The 20,774-nt window shown below is 32.6% G+C and overlaps 1 protein-coding gene across 2 annotated transcripts in view; it reads right to left on the bottom strand.

Moving 5' to 3' along the window:
- TRIO (trio Rho guanine nucleotide exchange factor) overlaps window positions 1–20,774 on the bottom strand; it is a 485,555-nt gene that overhangs the window by 247,059 nt on the left and 217,722 nt on the right. For both annotated transcript variants that reach the window (XM_051969858.1, XM_051969859.1), the window contains 4 exons: window positions 18,782–19,294; window positions 17,385–17,507; window positions 8,237–8,428; window positions 1,709–1,840 (listed from right to left, as the gene is read on the bottom strand). In XM_051969858.1, coding sequence (XP_051825818.1) covers window positions 1,709–1,840; window positions 8,237–8,428; window positions 17,385–17,507; window positions 18,782–19,294 — 960 coding nt within the window. The remainder of the gene's footprint in view (window positions 1–1,708; window positions 1,841–8,236; window positions 8,429–17,384; window positions 17,508–18,781; window positions 19,295–20,774) is intronic.

The raw sequence follows: 20,774 nt of genomic DNA, 5'->3' as shown, positions 1-20,774 counted from the left end.
GACAATAGTGTTGAATTTTTACATTTTATAAACATGTACTAAACAAATACTACAGAGTTTTACAGATTCAAAAGAAAAAAAAAAAACTAACAAACAAAACCTAACTCAAACATGTCTCACTTCTGATCAAGAAGAACCTTAAAGAGGACAAGCTGACCCAATTTCCAAGATGAAGTTTAGGTAAATTAGGTGTTTGTTTGTTTGTTTTTTAAAGAGGGAAAGGACCAAAGACAAGAAGAATACTTATTTGTAGCTTAAGATTTCTATTTAATAATAAATTGCTCTAACATTTGGTGTTGCTGAGATTTTACTTTCATAAACAGTTTCTCTCTGTCTCTGTCTCTCTCCCTCTCTCTCACTATTTCCATACACACACACACACACACACACACACACACACAGACATATTATATGCTTACATATATATCTATACAATAATTTTTTAAAAACAAAAATATAGTTTGGCAATTTAGGGATGATACTTTTGAGTATCATCAAGAGAGATACAAGGTGCCCTCATGAACTCTACAAAAGCACTTTCCTCACTTGGCTATTGTGCAAACATTGAAATATCAGTAAGCAGTTCATAAGTTCGGGACTTAAACCCGAGACTTAAAAACTATAAAACTAGGTCACAGAGGTAACTTTTTGACACCCAAGAATATAGATTTACATAAATTATTATTCAAATATTCTATTTATGTTAAACATGTCATAAAAGTAAATTCTGAAATTATCAATGTTTTCTAAAGGAATACTGGGTTAGAAAGTAAAAAAGCCTTTGGCTTAGGTCCAGTTCTGCAAGTCTGATGAGAAGCTACGTGACTATGGGCAATTCATTGAACCTTTCTACATTTCAGTTCATTACTGATGAAATGGTAATAAAATTTGAAAAATCTAATTCAAATTAGATTCTTTAAATCTAATTCTTTAAAAAGCACTTCGTAACATTAAAATAGCATATATAAATATGAATTGGCATGAGATAATCTAATTTATGAATTGATAATAATATTAGCTGGTATTTATTTAGCACTGTGTGACAGGCACTATGCTAAGCATTTTACAAATATACTTGATTTTAAAACACACATTTTATACCCCAATCCTGTATCTGCTCAGAAATAATTTAACTTAACATGAAAAAGAATCCATTTTAGAGCATCAGAATTCAAAAAGGGAAAAACTATCACAAATAATGTAATTTTAGTAGGTTTTCAAATAATTCATTTGAATAGGTTTAGTTGGAGAAAAATTTTTTTTGAATAACATCTATGAAAAGAAAGACATTTCAGACATGAGACCCTTTCCTAGAAAGTCTTATTTAGAAGGATTAGAAAGAAGAATTATGTTAAATAAATATTGAGTAATTACTATTACAAACAGGAGTTTAGAGAAAACTTTAATAAAATGAAAATGACCTAACATAATAAAAATATGTATTGTGACTAAAAATCAAGTTACTTAAGATTTAAGGTTAGTTGTTTACCTAAGGCAGATGAAAAACACCAACAATAAAGCAATAATTAATTTAAAAGAACAATTTCAATAATTGAAATAAAGGAAATCCTTTCTCTTGGAATTGCCTTCAAAAATCCTAAAGATCCTTCCCAAATTATTCATAATTTCTTATCTTTAAACTTCTGAGGGCATGGGGAAAAAATGCTGTAATACTGCTGCAAAAACTTTAATTCAACAGATCACTTACTTCAGAATAAGCAAGAGTGATATGTTCATATATTCCTTGGTGATGGTGAATTGCATCTTCTAAATCTTGCAGCTCAGAAGGAAGTTCTACCTCACCACAGGCTTTGCACCATGAATCTACGTTGCTCATGTACTAAAAAGTAAAAAAAAATATATAGATTACCTTTACCCATTATAACTTAAAACTAGTTAGAAATATACATTTTGAAAGCAATTTATAAGGAAGAACAATTAATAGAGTATCTCTTAAGAAAGAATTATTTATTTAAAATACAGTCTAAATGGTTAATAAGCTTTAGGGAGCAATGAAATTAAATGAAAAGTCCTTAATCCACTATATTCTTACGGGCACAGAGCAGAACTCCAATAAGTATCATCACTTTCCACCAAAGTCAAGGCTCCAAAATATCTCAACTACCTGCGCCACTTTTAGCCCTATTCTTCCTCTCTAAGATTTAAAGACTAATAGAAAAATAAAAGCAAATGAAGCCATTTACCTAGCATTAACAAGAAGGATCTGCTTAATTTTTCTACCCACTGTAAAAGCAGTGAGCAGAACGACTAAAATAAAACCACAGAGGAAACTGAACTTTTCAACTGAGGATGTTGAATCAGGGAAAGAGATGGGGCATATGGAAGCAGTGAAATCATTGGAGTCCTAACCTAATTTGCATGTAAACTAGAACAGTCTTAGCTATACTAAACAGTTTAAAGAATATCAACTGCAATCTCCAGCAGTTGAAAGTCATTCCAATCTCTGTAGTTTTTCCTTGTTTTATTTCCCTATTGTTAATCAAACAGCTGATAAATCACTGCCAATTTTCTCATGGGATGGTCTACTAGAATCTATGACAGTAAAGTGTCTAAGACATGCACACAGCAGAAGGTCCAATTAAGAAACCAATTCAATTAAGTTAAAGAGACATAAACTTTTTTTTGTCTGTTTTAAGTTCTTTTATATTTTTTTTTACTAAGACATTTTCCTAAATATAAGGAAAAGCAAAGATGACTGGTTATATGAATAAAGGAAAGAAGTATTTACTAAAAGCCCTAATTATGCTGGATAGCTAGTGGCACAGTAGATAAAGTTCTGGGCCCAAAGTCAAAAACACTCATTTTCCCAAGTTAAAATCTTGCCTCAGATACTAGCTATGACTCTGGGCAAGGTATTTAACTCTGCCTCAGTTTTCTCATCTGTAAAATGAGGTGGAAAAGGAACAAACTACTCCAGTAGCCTTTCTAGGAAAACAAATGGGATACTAGACAGAAATGAAATGACTAAACATCAACAACAATTTATTTGCCAATCAGGAAATTTTACTATATGCCTTTCAAAATGTAGCATGAATAATCTATTTTTTCCCATCATGACTCTATATTGCTCACGTACAAGAAAGTAAAATGATAATAATGAAATTTATTTTTCTTACTCATAACTTAAACTAGCACATTTTCAATGCACACTTTGAAAAATAGACTAGAAGAGGAATTAAAGAGTAATTATAATTCCTTAAAAAATAGACAAGGTATTTAAATTCTCAAAGTAGCATCATTGTAATCCTGTGTTTCCAGGAAAATCCAATTCAACTGAAAATGCATTAATTCAGTGTTTTTTTGTGTGTAAGGCACTATGCTAGGTTCTGGGGTGACAAAGGTAAGAACAAAGAAATTTTTTCTTTCACGGATCCTATAATCTTTTGGGATAGGAAGAGAAATACAATACTTAATCAGATCAATAAAATACAATCTGAGGAGGGAGATACTCAAAGGCTTTTGACAGGAGACGGCTAGAATTAAACATAAATTAGAAACTAAATATCTTAAAAATGGAAGGACCTTTTAAAAAGTATGTTAAAAAAAAAAAAAAGACTTTCCAGTCTCCTTTACACTTTAACTTTGCTGTGCTCCATAATTTGCCTTGCTATTCCTATAAACAGGACAAATGACATCCCATTCCCATACTTCTTCATTGACTGTCTCTCATCCCTGGAATATTCTCATTCTTTATCTCTGCTTTCTGGATTATTATTTTTTTCTACAATTTTGTGTCTGTAATGTTGCCCTAGGATCCAAAGCTATAGAAATCATATGTATTAGTATAAGAATCTAAATCTCTTCATCAAGTCATATATATTGAAAAAAATAATCTGGGGATCACCTGGGAGAACAGTTGAATGGCTCTATAGTAATTTACTGAAATGCCTTGGGAGAGCTAATGGACACAAAGAACAATTTCAAGTGAATATATATTCTAAACTATGTTCATATCTATCATATAATCTCAATAAATGAACATATTTCAGAAAATGTTGGGTTTGGGTATTTGATAGGTGCAATAAGGATTTTTTAAAAAACTACATTTGAAAAGATAAGGAGGGTCAGGCTTAAAAAAATTGGAGAATAATAATAATGATAACTACATAGCAAGCAGCAAAAGAGAAATTTAATGATTAATTAGCAGGTTTATTTTCTTTCCATCTGTGAGAAGACTAAGGGCCACTAACTGTAAAGCACCCTCCTACCTTTCTGCCTACTACTACCCACAGTTATATTCAGATATAGTTCATATATGCTTTACAACTAGTTAATCATATAGGCACCCAGCCCTACCCTATGATATAGCTTATGCTGAGCACACATAATTGATTTCGTTTTGATGAAATTAGAAACTTTCTAATATGTGACAGAGGAAATTTCACTCAAGATAATGAAAGCCTTATCTCCCAGCTCCATTGTAAGTGGGCAATTTAACAGATTCTTGGTCAAAATGAACTCATAAATAGAATCTTTGGTACAGACTGTCTCTTTGCAGTTAGTTCTTTCTTTTCTCTTCCTACTTAAGGGGGAAAAAAATTCTCCATGTAGTCTTTTTCAGAGTAGGATGTTCAATTCTGAGAAGCACAATTTTTTGTTTTGTTGCTATTCAATCATTTCGCTTGTATCTGACTTTTGTGACCTCATTTGGACTCTTCATGGAAAAGAGAGTGGAGTAGTTTGCTATTTCCCTATCCAGCTCATTTTAAAGATGTAGAAACAGGTAATTTTCTTCTTTTTTTCAAAGTTGATTTTGTTTTGAGAACTGACAAGCTAAATTTAAGTTCACCAATTCTGCTGACATAAAAAAAATTAACTTAGTTGTGTTGAACAATTTTCATACTTTTTGTTTTTTTCATTTTATCCCTTTCTCCTGTAATTTTTGTTATGTCCTCTTTTTGTGCCTTTTGAGGGAGTTTTTGCTTTAATTTTTGAAATTCTATATTCAAGTTGATAAATCTACCTTTTCTTTTATCTTAATATATGCTTTTAGAAAAATAATTTTTTTCTTTGAGGATTGTTTTGAACATATCAACCATATCCCCCAAGTTCTGTGTATGTTATTTTTTTTATTCTTTTACATATTTATAATTATTTCTATAATTTATTCTTTAATCCACCTAGCAAAATATCTGAATATGCCACCTACAGAACACATAAATATTAATAATCTAAAATTTCAACTTATTAACTTGAATATTGCTTGTTCATTCACGACTTATTTCACTAACTGCCTTCCTGGAAATGAATAAGCACATTGTAGACTTCATTCATTCATAAAAACTTTACACTAAAATGCTCTCTAAAATTTTATTTAGTATCCAAAGAATTACAGAGTAGGAAGAAACATAAACAAGCAATACATTTGTTACTTGAAAAATAATCTCTGTATAACATATCTAAAAAATTATCTAGTTTTTTTCTTAAAGACTTCCAAAGGGGGAGATCCCACCAATTTCCCAGGAAACCTATTCCAATTCTATATAGTTGTAATCATTTTCTCTTACATCAAGACTAAATTCTTTTCTTGAAACACAGTTACTAATTATGCTTTATGGAGTTATAAAGGGCAGGTTTAATCTCTCCTTTACAAAACAAACATACAAGTATTGGAAATTTCCATCACAACTTCACTGAGCATTTTTTTTTCTTTTGGGGTGATCTCCAAACTAAATGTGTCTAATTCCTTCAACTAACATGGCAATCCTCTTAAATCTCTCCAAATTCTCAATGTCTTAGAATATTGTGCTCAAAAGCAAAACCAATATTTTGCTTGTAGCCTAAGAAAGACCAAAATGATACAATGGGACTCTAATTTCCTTATTCCTTGAAATCTTCTCTTAATGTAATCCAAAATTAGGTTAATTTTTTTTGGTCACTTTATCACCATATGATTTTATATTGATCTCACAGTTTAAGACCTTTCTCAGACAAACTACTACTTAGCTGTACTTCCTCCATCATAATCACATGAACTTTACATTTACCTCTAATAATTTTGGCTTAATATGCTATCCTGTTGAGATTTTTTGCATAATAAGTATTATTAAGGGCTTATGGTACTGAAAATAAAAATAGAAAAAAATATCCTTGTACTTGGCAATGAGAGCAAATACAATTAAAAAGCAACTCTCTTGGGAACAGCTAGGTGGTGCAGTGGATAGAGCAACAACCTTGAATTCAGGAAGACCTGAGTTCAAATGTGACCTCAGATACTTAGCACTTCCTAACTGTGTGATACTGGGCAAGTCATTTGACCCCAATTGCCTCAAAAAAAAAAAAAAAAAAAAAAAAAAAAGCAAATGTTTTTTCTTGGTTATCAATTATTGTCACCTCATCCATTCTACTCTTCAGCAAATAAAGTAACAGCATTGTTATATGATTCATGCAAATATGAATTTGGCCTCCATTCTAGCTACTTCCTGGCAAGTATTAGTATTCTTTAAGCAAGCCCCCATAGTACCTCTGCTCTGGATTAACTTATTTATTTTACTGTGTTTTTTTGCAAGTGTGTGTGTGTGTGTGTGTGTGTGTGTGTGTGTGTGTGTATGTGTGTGTATGTATTTCTCTTTACACATTTTTAGCAAAATATTACTGTGTGAGTAAATTTCTATATTATTCCAAAATTGATGTGAATACAGATTAAACTCTCTAGTTTGTACTTACCATTATATGAAAAGATCCAAATATATATGTGTATATATATTTTAATTCTAAGGAACTTATGTCACATTTAGAATATTTTCCACTTCTACTGAGCAATTTATTCTGTGTGAATTCCCCACGTCTACATAGAACATCTTACATTGTGATTGTTCCCATTAAGTGACATTTTACATTAAGTGACAATTACAATGCAAGAAACTATGTTCTTTTCATTTGTTTCTTCTGCTACTAAGCAGAAATAGCTGTATTAGTTAGGCTAGAGAATCCCCACTCGCAGCTTTTTCGTGCAAACTGGTATGAGTACTTCTGCCCAAAGTAAGTCAATCTTCTTTCCAGCTTTTTATTTGGACTGTGATAACTGAGATCACTGCTAATTAGTTTCTTGTGCAACATCTATTTTAGTGGCTTCCTGAAACCTTATGCAAACCCAGGCCTTTATCTATTTATATTGACTTCAGCACTCTTTCACAAAGAATAGTCTCAGATTAGATTTGTCTTGGAAGTCAATGGGAGCAATGATACCTCTTAAAACTGGGCTTTCCCTTTCCTTTTCCCCCAAGATGACTTCTGAACAAGAAATCTGAAAATTTCTTCTTAGAAAAGTAAATTAACTAACTTTACTTCTTATCACATTCATTACTAAGAGCTTCATGCTTCTGAGATGACACTTTACATTTGAATGTAATGAGTCAAATTTATCTATTAAAAAGTGCTTCACTTACAATATTCTCCTTTGAGTCAGAGAACATCTCAATAACGTAGGCATTTAGTGAATCATTATGACCATTTTATAAATGAGAACAGTGATCTCATAGTTCCTCAGGTAGGAGGAAAGCAAAAATCTTGAACCAAGGATTTCTAATTCCATATAACAAACTGCACCATTCATGTATAAAGTTTGACTCATTCCTTCAGAACATTAATTTATTGTTCCTTATAGCATAGACAAAGGAACATGTATGGAAGGAGAGAATTCGTTAAAAAAAAAACTTTAAAAAAATTTAAATCCAGCCTCCCAGAAGAGATTTTCTTTAAACCAAGTATATTTGCAAAAACCCATAAACCACCCCCCCCAAAAAAAAAGAAAAGAAAAAAAACACAATTTATGGTCACACTAAAGATATCTAAGAACAAATAAGAAATGAAGCAAATATCTCATTCACATAGAATGAAAATGAACTTACATTTATGTAGAGTTTTAAGTTTAAAAATTATTTCACTTTAATTAATGAACTTCAAAATAACCACATAAAGCAGGCATTATTTTTACTGACCCATTTTACAAAGGAAGAGAATGAGGCTCTGAGAATTTAATTGGTTTGTTCAAGGCTATAGATTCACAAAATAAGTCATGGTCAAGACCTGAACCCAAAGCTTTTGATTTGAATAATTTGTTCTTTACATTTAATCCCCCCTTTTTTCCCCCACCCAAAATTCTCAGGATGATTGTCTCTTACAGCAGCATGGCCACATTGACTATATATTTTGAGCTCTAATTAGTGGAATAAAAACTAAAACACATGTGGTTACAATCTATACATATACTGACCTTTTCAGCCTTCTGGTGAAAGATGGAGGACATGTCCAGTAAGGTGCTTCGTTCATCTAAGGCTGCAGCAAAAGCCTTCCACTCTTGCTCCAGCTGATTGGCAATCTGCTTAATCTGCTGAGAAGCATAATGGCCAGACTCTACCAAGCGATTTGCTACTGACATGATGCGGTTTATGTTTACATACACATTCTACAGAAGGGGGGAAGAATAGGATCCATTAGAATGGGATAAACAAAAGACTTCCTTTTAAGAAATCCAGATGGTTTTCCCCCAAATACAACCCATTCATGCAAGTATCAGGTGTATAATAGAAGAATCACTTAATATACATTATTTTCTGTCTAAATTTCAATAAAATATTGTCATTAATTTCTATATTTAAAACTATAAAATTAAAAATCCGCTGGGTTGAAAGGCATAATTGTTAAGTAGACAGCAATCACACACACATATGTGCACATATAAATATAATATTACTCATTCTTTGGCCTTGAGTACTGAACACTGTCCAGATGGCAAACTCAGTGAGAAGTAGTCCCACAGAGCTGAAGAAACCTGATGTTTCATATTCTAACGAGAACCCAGAAACTGAAAATCTTTACTTAGCAACCAAAGGCTATTTGTTGTCACACAAGTTTCCATTCTGGGCAAGCTTAAGAAGCTTCATGGGGACAGGGAGAATGTGTTCTGAGAAAGAGAACTCTAATTTCTCCCAAAATACAAAACTGAGAAAAGAAACATAAAAAACCCTATTTGTTTTCTAATTCTAAGTCTATTGTTAGAATTTCTGTCTTTGAGTTAAACTGGATTTATTGTCAGAATGTGAGAATGAGGTGGGGAGGGAACAAAACAAAATTTTTTTTAAAAGACAAAAGTTCATAATCTTTTTTAGGTCAAGGCTTCTTTGGCAGTCTGGTGGAGTTGATGGGCATCTTCTCAGTACAGTGTTTTTAGATAGTCACATAAAAACCAATTGTATTGAAATATAATTATCAAATTAAAAAAAAATTCTAGATACCTTTAAGAGGCCAGGTTAAGAACTCCAGATTATAAATATATATTTTTAAAATTAAGAAAAAAATTTGATATTAATTTTTGCTGATAAAATCATGCCTATAAAGCACAGAATACCATAATCATTAAAAAATGAAAGTGACCAGAGGACAATGTAGATGAGCTACAATATATTTCCAAAGATAAGTTGCTTACAAGAAGTAGAAAAGAAGAGATCAACATTCTTCCTTACTGAATGAATGCAAATAACTTGAAGCAGTGATTGTGTTAGTTACTTTTGTCTTTGTAGACCTTGTACTACCATCATGCCTTCTATACAGTAAGTGCTTAATAAACCTTTGATAAATTGAAAATACATCCATCAATATATGATCAAAAGAGAAGGCAGTCTAGTCATGTGGTAAGAAGGAAGGAAAACAAATCCCAGAGATGAGAGAGGAACACATAGAAGCAAGGAATGATAGAAAATTGGGAGATCACTCAAGAAGGATTCATGAGTGACCATGGACAAACATCACACAGGATAAAAAAAGGTTTACAATATTTAAAAGAGATATCCACATTAGCAGAGATCATGAATATACTCAAGTATTTAAATATGTTTATTTAATATTTTAATAGTTTACATATATGAACTAGATATCTATTTAGAAAAGCACTTGAACCACTCAGTCTATTAAAGTCATTAAGTATGACTGAAGAGTAAATAAAATTAAGCCACTTGTGAACTAGTCTTACTACCTTTAAAATTCAATAAAGCAAATTTCTAAATGCTTAAGTCTTACAAGTACTTTTTAATGTACTTACATAATGCAGGTTTTCTGCTTTGTTTATTTAGCATACTTTAAGTCAAGAGATAATAAAATGCCATATACATTACTTTTCTATCAAAGGTTGTCTAGCAGGTGGGTTTTTGTTGTTGTTGTTGTTGTTGTTGTTTTTTAAATAACTTTTATTGACAGAACTCATGCCAGGGTAATTTTTTACAGCATTATCCCTTGCTCTCACTTCTGTTCCGATTTTTCCCCTCCCTCCCTCCATCCCTTCCCCCAGATGACAAGCAGTCCTTTACATGTTAAATAGGTTACAGTATATCCTAGATACAATATATGTGTGCAGAACCGAACAGTTCTCTTGTTGCACAGGGAGAATTGGATTCAGAAGGCATAAATAACCCGGGAAGAAAAACAAAAATGCAAGCAGTTTATATTCATTTCCCAGTGTTCTTTCTTTGGGTGTAGCTGCTTCTGTCCATCCTTGATCAATTGAAACTGAATTAGCTCTCTTTATCGAAGAGATCCATTTCCATCAGAATACATCCTCAAACAGTATCGTTGTTGAGGTATATAATGATCTCCTGGTTCTGCTCATTTCACTTAGCATCAGTTCATAGCAGGTGGTTTTGAAAAGTACAGAAACATTTCTGGAATCAAGAATGATGTAACAGTTTGGAACAGCCTGCATTATGTAATTGCTGGGTCCCATTCATAAGAATTGCTGATACTTAAGTCTCCCTCTCCTTAGTTTTATGGGCACTTTAACCATTTGGCATTTAATTTGATCATTTATTATTTCCTATGTATTAATTTCATCTCCCGAAAGGAATGACTTCCTTTAGCACCTCTATTTCTTATTATGTTTCTTAATACCTAGCACAACGAAGGAGACAGGAAAAAAACCTCATAAATAATTTCTAGATTGACTCATTCAACTAACATTCATAAAGTATTCACTATGGGTGTAGTGCTGCTATGAGGCAAAATTGAAATAGTCCCTGTTTTCAAAGGGTTTACATGCAATGACTTGATTTAAAAAAAAAGCGTGCCCTGACTAGTCAGGTGGCACAGTGAATGGTGCACATAAGCCTAGAGTCAGAAAATGCTGAATTCAAATTTGACTACGAACAGGTAATAGACATGTGATAATGGGCAAGTTACAATTTTTGTCTACCTCAGTTTCCTTTTAAAATGGGAATAATAATAGTGCCTATAGCTTTTGAGAGAATCAAATAAGATAATATTTGTAAATCCCTTGACACCTTGCTGGCACAAAGCTAATCTTTTCTTTCTTCTTCTTTGCCTCTTTTCTGTTCTTCTCTTCTTCCCTTTCTACCTGTCTTCTTTCTTTTCTTTTTACCTATCTTCCTTCCTTTATTCCTATCTTTTTTCTTTCCCTCCTTCCTTTCGATTATGTTTCTTTGTGATAATAAAGAAATTTTGCCTTGCTATTCTTTAGAATTGAAAGAATCAGACTTGTTTTCAATAGCCGTTTTGAAAGATTGTGACATTCCAAAGAAAAGTTGATGTCTTGATATTTTGCCACATATTTTGAGAATTTTAGCTGTAAAATAATTATCTAATACAACACTGAGTTACTTAGGTATTGTTACAGAGAACTAACTATACTGGATTGATTGGAATTTTTTTTTCTTTTAAGCACATGGAAGAATGTCAAGGGATTCCAAGAAACCAAAAAATGTCATATATGTTTGGGTCACAGCATAGTCCTATGCCATTCTGACATTTAAAGCTTGTAAAATTTGACTGATTTGATATTAAGATTCTCCCCTCCCTCCCATGTAGCAATGCACTGATTTAATGCTGAAAAGGACCATCATATTCTTTTATGTTTGTCATTGAAGCCTCAATGCCTCATAGTATTTAGTACATAATAGGTGTTTAATGCTTAGTGAATAAATAAATATCATCTAGTCCTACTCATTTATTTTATAGATGAATAAATTGAACTGCAGTGAAATTAAGTTGTTCGTGTCATCCAGATCATATGTCTTACGAGCAAAAAATGAAGCCTATTATAAAATGAAAATTTTATGGATTCCGTTTTCATCTTAAAAGGAGGAAAGTGGTATCACTTTCTTCATGTGAAGATGGGAATGGGGACGAAAAAAACAAAGTTTTGGATTCCTTTTTTAAAGAGAGTATAGGGGTGGGGCAGATAGGCAAAAGGGTACCTGGGCTAGAGTGGAGATATTTCTAAACTCATATTGTGAGAGACTTCTCTCCCAGTCATTTAATTTAGCAGCTTATACAACTTGTTTTCCTGTGATTGTCTTTAAAAAAAAAAAATCTGATTTGCAGAGGAAAGATAACAAATGACAGGTTTGTTTTTTGTTTTTTTTAAAATTAAGAAAGAACAGAATATATAATAGATACATTAAATTTACCTCTTTGGATTAGCTACGGTTAAAAAAAAAAAAAAAAAAAACACTCCTAGAAACATCAAGTCTGAGTTAGGATGATAGCAAGATGCTTTTCTAAGAAGTGGCTACAAAAACTGAATGTTCCAAAAACCTTATCTCAATTCTCCTTTATTCACTTCTTTGTCTATAAGAGAATAAACACATACTCCAAAGTTGGCCCTAGTCTAGATATTCTAGAGACGCTACAAGATGAAACAGACAATATACTTTTCTAAAGTTCATTGTAATGGCATTCTTTGCTCTCTTAATACTACTTTGAGCCAAGACTAGACCAACCTCCTACTGATACTGGGGGCTGAGGCTGGGGAAAGTAGAAGCATTTGTCCGTGTGACTTTTTATTCATACAAGTTTTTTGTTTTTTTAATTAGTATAAATAAGTAAACTGAGGGAACTAACATTTTGGGAAGCATTAGTTGTCTACTATAAAAGTAAGAAACCCTATCTTTTTCCTTCGAGGATTATATTTACACATATATTTAGATGGTATACCTTTCTTCTCAAACATTTCAGGAAATGTATTCTTTCAGACAAAGCTCATAAAATACAAATAGAGATAATTATATTTCATAACATTTTTGGAGAATCACTATTTTAATACCCTGGGATTATATGTATCTATATAATGAAAAGATTTGAATTCTTGATAATACACATGTATTTATAATTTGTGTGAACAGAATATGTAGGCCATATTTCTTCACTTTGCTCTCTCCAATTTAAGCTTCATTCCCTATTTAATAAATACTTCTCATATTATTTGCCAAGATTATTTAATACTTTAGTGAGATGCTTATGAAAATAACTAATAATTCTAGGAGGTTTTTTGTTTTTGCATAATGCAGAGATTGTAGGACATAAAAATTAATTTGCCACTGCCAAGCACATAGGCATCTTAATCATGACGGGATCAAATTAAATCTGTAGATGTTATACTGAGACACAGGAAAAGAGAGAAAAGAGCTATTTTTGGTTCTTATTAACATTCTATAAATTAATAATTTTGTTAAAGTTCAAAAGGCAAATAAGTGCTTAACTGGCAAAAGACACCAAATAAAATAATGACATATCACTAGTTCAATACTGCACTTCTCACAATTTCCATATGTTCTAGCCATTCTGAGGCACTATCTAGTTCTGATTTCTATAAATATTAATAAAGTTCTCAAATACTTCAGAACAAGTCTTTTATGATTCAGAGAGATGGTCACACTTATTCATTTTCTCTTTCCGTAATTTTAATGAAAGATAATATTCAACAAAATATTATTAAATCACTTCTTAGCTCTAAAATCTTCATTAGCTCTTTAATGCCTATAGGATAAATTCATATAAATTTACTGTACACAAACAATATGTGATATATAACACTAGTATAAACTCAAATAGAAACAGGGGCCACCAAACTATACATAAAGATACCTATGGCCCATATATTGAGTTGGAAAAACACATATTAATAAAATCTACATCTTATTGTAGTTTGATTTATTTTGTTAAATATTTCCTGATAAAATTTTAATCTAGTTCCCTGCATGTATGATACTTCTGATTTATTGAACAAAGTCTTAAACTTTCAGTCAGGAGACCTAGATTCAAATTCTACCTCAAACTGTGCAAATCACTTAACTTCTCAAAAATCTCCATCTCATCATCTATAAAATGGGGAAAGAAGAACAAAAGAGAATAGAGTGATTCTAAGCCCAAGGCTTATTGAATGATTCTCCTGAAAGAATTGGAGGGAAAAAAATTCCATTATTTCCACTATCCTGCCAAACAATCCTTGAAAGGAACAAACTGTAAAAGAAAAGCATGACACTTCTGCATATTTTTTCTTTGAATCCAATGGTGTTTTTCAATAATATTGAAAATAGATATGGTCAAGTGAAGAGCTGATGGAAAGAGGGCCTCAGAGACCTGAAGGCAGATCAAATAAGCCCAAGAGGGTAGCAAGTTTAATGCACAAATTTATGGTAGCTGGAAGTTATGATAAGATGATAAGCAGCCACAGGCTAGCTGTCAGCTCAATACTTCTTGCCTTGGGCAGAATTTCTGGAAAACCTCAGACTAAGAGGGAAACTCATCCATGAGGACATTTTTGAGGGAAAAAAAAAACAGAAAGAGACTGGAAGACACCCATTTTTTTCCAGGACTAGAGGTTTAAACATGTTGCCAGAGCAGCTGGATTGTGGGGCTCAATACTGGAACAATATACCGTGTAATGACAGAATAGGGACAATTCTATTTTTTCTCTGACCAAAGGAGTTCCCATTGAAATAACTCAGATATAAAGACTGGGACTTACCAAAAGGGCAAATCACAGCTTCCTATGATTCTCTGGGTAGGGCTGGAGTAGTAAGGCTCAGTCTGTGAAGTCCCAGAACAGCAGACACTGAGGGAATGGACTGCTCTGAATCACAAGGGCCTACTCCATGGCCTAATACCATTAGCACTAGTAGAGACTACTGATTGTCATGACAAAACATGGACACTCCAAGACAAACATTCTAAATATAACAATATTGCAGACATCCTCTACCTAATTTTAATTATTTACTAGCAAATAATAAATGTTGGTTAAATTAAATCCCTAGAAAGAAGAGAGACTACACAGGATAGATATTTAATCAATCAAAGGAGCAGGTAACTTTCAGAATGTGTTTCCAGAATGGACCTAATTCTTTTTGGAAGATTTCTCTTCTGGACCATTAAAGACTAATTCATCTTCATTTCGATTGCTCACTTCTATGTAGTATGTGCCTAAATGGTGTTTTTCCTAAGATGAGACGTCCCTTTGCCTTTTATAGGGCAGTCTGCCAAACCAATGATATTTTCTTATGACAAAAAGGAATTCATGAAACCTATGAAGAGTGGTTATTGTATTTAGGGGAGAAAAAAGATATTAGTCCTTGGTCTTATTTATTCCTTTCATCTATAGGCTCAAGTCTTTGCCGCTATACCACAAATCCTACCCTCTTTTTTTAAAAAGGAAGGTCTTCAATCTTTAATAGACATTAGCTGTTATACCTTTGAAAACATGATAATCAAGCATAAATCTAACTTTTCAAACTCCTAGGCAATTCTTACAAAAACCTCTGTGAATAAATATTTATAAGTAGCTTAAGTCAGTCACAGGTAACACATTTTATTGCAAAAGAAACATAAGAACTAGAAGGAACTTTATACTCAGAATTTGTCTCGTATAAAAAAAGGAAGCAAAATAAAGAAAGCAAATACTCTTTGCCTTTGGAAAGTAGAATAATAGATTTAGAGGTGAAATGATCTTAGAAATCAACTAGTATCATCTTCTCATTTTATAGATTAATCACTTGCCTACAATCAAATAAGTATTAAGTGACAAAGTCACTAGGTCCTTAGATGTTAAATCTAATGTTGATTGCACTGCTTTCTCACACAAAACTTTTTATCTTGGGGCTTTTGCATTGGTTTTATCTCATACCTACAATGCATTTTTCCTCATCTCCATCTCTTGGAATTCTTCATTTCCTTCAAGACATTGCTCAAGTACCACCAACTTTATGAAGTCTTTCCTGATCTTCACAAACCCTCCTCCCCAAAATATTTTGTATTTATTTTGCACATATGCAATAGATACATATATTTATAAGCCTTTACACTATTACACTATCAAGCCCTCTAAAAGGCAGGATTTGTTCTTCTTTCATCCTTATGTTCCCAGAGCTTAATATATATGGCAATGCCAGCCCATATTTTTGTGATTTTTCTTCTTCTCTCCTGCATTTTTTCCCCCAAAAGAAATCTGAACAGACAATTCTAGTCCTTGCCTTCATTTTGAATGTAGAGTTAAGAGATGACGGCCAGCTGGCATTTATAATACAACTTCATCCTTCTGCTATTTTAGCAAATCTTTTATTCTATCCAAACTCTCGTCATTTTAGCCAACAAAAATTTAACTGGGAAATTACCTTTAGGTTCTATCTTCATGCTACTTCAATTACCTGCTTCAATTCAGATATTAAAGACTGTTTCAATGTGGATAATCTCTCAACTATAGAAGAAAATTCTCTACCATCAAATATGTTCTTGTTAGAATTACTACTAAGAAAAATCTAGTAGTTCTTAGCTTTCAAAGGAACAGTTCTAGTAGCTTAGGTCTTTCTAGAAATAACCACATTCTCCTTCAAAAATAATTTTAAGTTTAGTCTATCTATTTGTAGGATTATTTCTGAAAAACTATTCATTTTTTTTGTGATTCAACAATGTGATATTCATACAAAAATTCCTCAGGTTCAAGATAACTATCTTGTGGATCAGGTGAATGTTGCTGATGTTAGATGAATTTTTAGATAATAGTTTAACCTAGACTTTTACTCTATGAATGATTCCACAATTTGTTTTCTTTTTAAAAATAATTTGAAAACTGTGTCTTATATAATTGGTATCCTTTGTATTCCTAAATATTTTATTGTATTAATTTAAAAACATTCTGAGAAGGTGTACATAAGCTTCAATAAGACTGTCTGGAGACAAAGATCTGGCTCACTCCAGTCCCAGGATGATCCATTGTCACCTCTGAGACCCACAAAAATCATTGTAACAAGGCTGAGTCACTTTCTTCTTTGGAGATCATTACGATGTTTTGCTGGAGATTCCTGTGTGTTTTCAGGATAGCTTGAAACCATAGTTTAAGAAATAACCATTCTGAATTGGAAAAATCTTCAGTTTTAATTTTTATCAGTTTACTATTTTTTCCTTATCTATTCTACTTTTTTTTAAGAGCTATTTAAATTGGAAGTTTAGGGAAACAAGTGACATTTAGAAAAAAGCTGCTACATTCAAAAAGGCCATTCCTCCTGAAAACTCAATATTCTTTCTCACAGGTCCAAGACACCATCACACTCAAAATACAAAGCTATCTCAGAATATCTTACCATACAATTCATGGCAAAGTGATTGTGCTGCGTCTGAAGTTCCATAGCATGTGGATGACTTGTTCCAATCTCAGTGTAGCTGTTTAAGAACAGGCCTTTGTTGTGTGTGATCCAGTCAAACATCTACCAGAAAGAAAAAAAATCAACACACAATTCAAGATCACTTTGCAAAACAAGATGGTATATTCAGGTACAATGTTATCAAGCTAACGTGATAAGGCTAGGTCTAGAACCCAGAGCAAATTCAGTTTAATGTTCTTTCTTCTAAACTTCTACTCAGTTTTACCACATTATTCCTGAAATAAAGAATCCAATAGTAATAATAATAACAATAAAATAAATTCTAGTTTTTGAATGGATTTCAGGGTATGGCTAAGTTTTTAAAATTAGGCTCTTCCTTACAAAAGGAATTTTGGAAACAAAGATGATAGCTTTCATGGGAGTTCCATACAGACAATCCTGAGAAAAAGTTGTCAGTTGCAAAGGAAGTATCATTACACCCAAGGGACCAGTTATGGGGACTGGAAATGAATATCAATTAACAGCTGGCCAGACTTGAACCACAGTGCCAGAGTTGCATATCTGTTTTCTCCATAAGCAGAGGAGGAAGACACTCCTTAAAAAAATAAAACCACAAATATGATACATCTATTAAATATTTTCAAAACACTACCGTATATTATGTGATCTACATCACTTACAAGTAATTGTTTTGTTTCACAGATGTAGATCTTATTTTTCTCCAGACTACAAAATATCCTTTCATCCATGAAGAAATTTCAATGAACACAAATTAAGAGTGACTAACTCACCCCATGTTTGGGGCTCACAACACATTTCTATAAATAAATGCTCTATTTTCACATATCATTGCAGTTGAATTAGCAAGTAAATGCCTAGGGTTGACTTTCACACAACTGTTCTGTCTAAAATACAAGAATAAAACATGACACTGTGGGTACTTATTTTTTATATTACCCAGACAACCATTTTTAACAGGTTTATTAATTCCAGTAACAGTGTCCCTCTGCTAGAAAACTTAATATTCTATCACCACTTATGAGGATATTAGTCATTAACAGTAAACACATTTAATTGCTTTCAGTAATCCATTCTTATAATTAAAACAGTACATCGTCCTACTCGAGATGGTACTTAAAGACCAAATGGTCAGTAACTATTCAATCAAGATTTCCGAGGCATAAAAATGTAGTTAAATGACCAAATAGGAACTGGATTTTTAACAAATAGAACTAATACAGACTATCATTTCCTACTTTTTGTCTTGTCTCTCATTTCATTAAAGAAGCTAAACTAAATCCTGGTCATGAGAAATCGGGGTACTGTTCCCTCATTCCCTCCATCTCACATTCTTTCTCTGTATTTCTCTTTTTTACCTTTTCAGCATCCTGTTCAAACAGCCTCAGCTGAAAACACTGGTCCAGTTTTAGCTTCCTCACATGCCACATCTGATGCAGATGCTGCCGTGTAGAGTGCAGTCTATCCAACATGGTGGACACTTTGGGCAAGAGATTCTGCAAGTCTGCATTCCCTGACCCAGAGTTCTTTTTGGGAAAGCTATCGCTGCTCTGTATTCGCTGAAGTAGCTTCTGTCCCTCCAAATCCAAGTCCTCTATGGGGGCTTTAATCACTTTCTTCTTCAACTGAGAATGTTCCTCAATCATATTGCGAGCCCCCTCCAAATCCTGAGGCAGCTCCTTCTTTGCTAGGATGTCTTGAAGTTCCTCCAGCCTAGAGAGCATGTGAGTTGCATTGCTAATGTAGTCTTCAAAAGCCACTCTGATTTCTATCCATTCTTCATGGTTATATTCCAGGCAGCCCTCAAATTCAGGTGTTAGCTGAGAAGGATCAACTACTTTGGTGAGGCCTTCTAAAGAGACCATATTTGTCTTTATTAAAAAAACAAAAAAAAAGCATAGATGAGAAAATTAAAAATTCACATTTCTGTATTATAATTTCAGTGCTATTTTTTGTTGCTCTGTCATAGATTTTAAAATATTTAGAGGGCAAAAGAAAAAAAAATAACCTTGGTTCCTTTCCCATAAAAATAAAAGCAGCATGGTCAGCAAGAGGGTGAATTCATAAAAGCATCACGTAAATGTTTAGAGAGAACATTTCCTTTGTGGAACCTGACATATTTTGATTGGAGCCAGATTAGGAATCAATTAGTTTCTTTCCGAGAAATACTGACACTAACTGATTGGAGGCTATTTAACCATGACATGAGTTCCCAAAATGTAAGCATAAGGCAGATGTAATAGAATTTCACTTTTACTAATTTCTTTCTTTTTTAATATGTTAAGATATATATTAAGTCCAATATGTGTAAGTATATTTATACAATTCTCTTGTTGCAAAAGAAAAATCAGATCAAAAAGGAAAGAAAATGAATAACAAAACAAAATTCAAGTGAACAACATCAAAAAAGAGTCATTAGTTTCTTGACCTTCAGTCTCCCTCCTTTATAAACTACGCCATTAGAACTATCTCTCTCCCTACTGAAAACTCTGTGGTAATTACAGTGGAAAAAATGTAAAGAAATCTGGCTCTAAAGAGAATAGTTAGAGAACCCGACACTTATGAATTGTAGGAATGTGGGCAAAATTACAATGTCATTGGGACTCAGTTTCTTCATTTGTAAAATGAGAAGGTTGCAAATGGCCTTTGAGGTTTCCTGCATGTGTAAATCGAGTATTCTATTATTTAAAAAAAAAAAAAAAAGCAAACAAACTCTGATTTCAGACTTTTCCAAAGTTATTTCTGGCCTACAAACTGACATTTCTCTACTACTCCTTAGGCGATAGGCTGGATGGCTCTTTCCAAACAAACTTCAGTTTGTCTGCTCCCAAGTCCTTTATCATATACAAGAAGACAATTATATAACCTGCTGAAACTAGCAAAAATAATTTAACTAAGGGATAGAAATGATTAGTTTAACACAATACCCAATTCACAATATACACTATGTAAATATTTATTTCTTTTCCCTTCTCCTTTTACAATAGTAAAAACACAAGGAAAGCTAATAATCTAGTTCCCTTTTAAAAAGTGAATACCAGAAGATAGCAGGATGCATGGGAAAATGTTGATATGGGGGACTGAAGATATGGTGTGCAAATGATTCCAGTACTTAATGTTTCAATGACTTTGAATAAATTACTTTATTCTCATTGAACCTCTTCAATTGTAAAATGAGGGGAATTGGCCTAAATGACCTTCAAGAGCCTTCTCTTTTCTAAATCTATGTCCTTAATAGCCATATGTTTTAATAATTTGTACAATATTCTGACCTGAGGAAAATTTGAAGAGTTTTAGTCAATTATTACTCAAGCAAGAAATAAATTTATAATTTTAACTTCATCTGGCTAA

This window comes from Antechinus flavipes, chromosome 1 (assembly GCF_016432865.1).
Source record: "Antechinus flavipes isolate AdamAnt ecotype Samford, QLD, Australia chromosome 1, AdamAnt_v2, whole genome shotgun sequence".
NCBI lineage: Eukaryota > Metazoa > Chordata > Mammalia > Dasyuromorphia > Dasyuridae > Antechinus > Antechinus flavipes.
The sequence above is the reverse complement of the archived record's forward strand: the minus strand, read 5'-3'. Positions and strand labels throughout refer to the sequence as shown.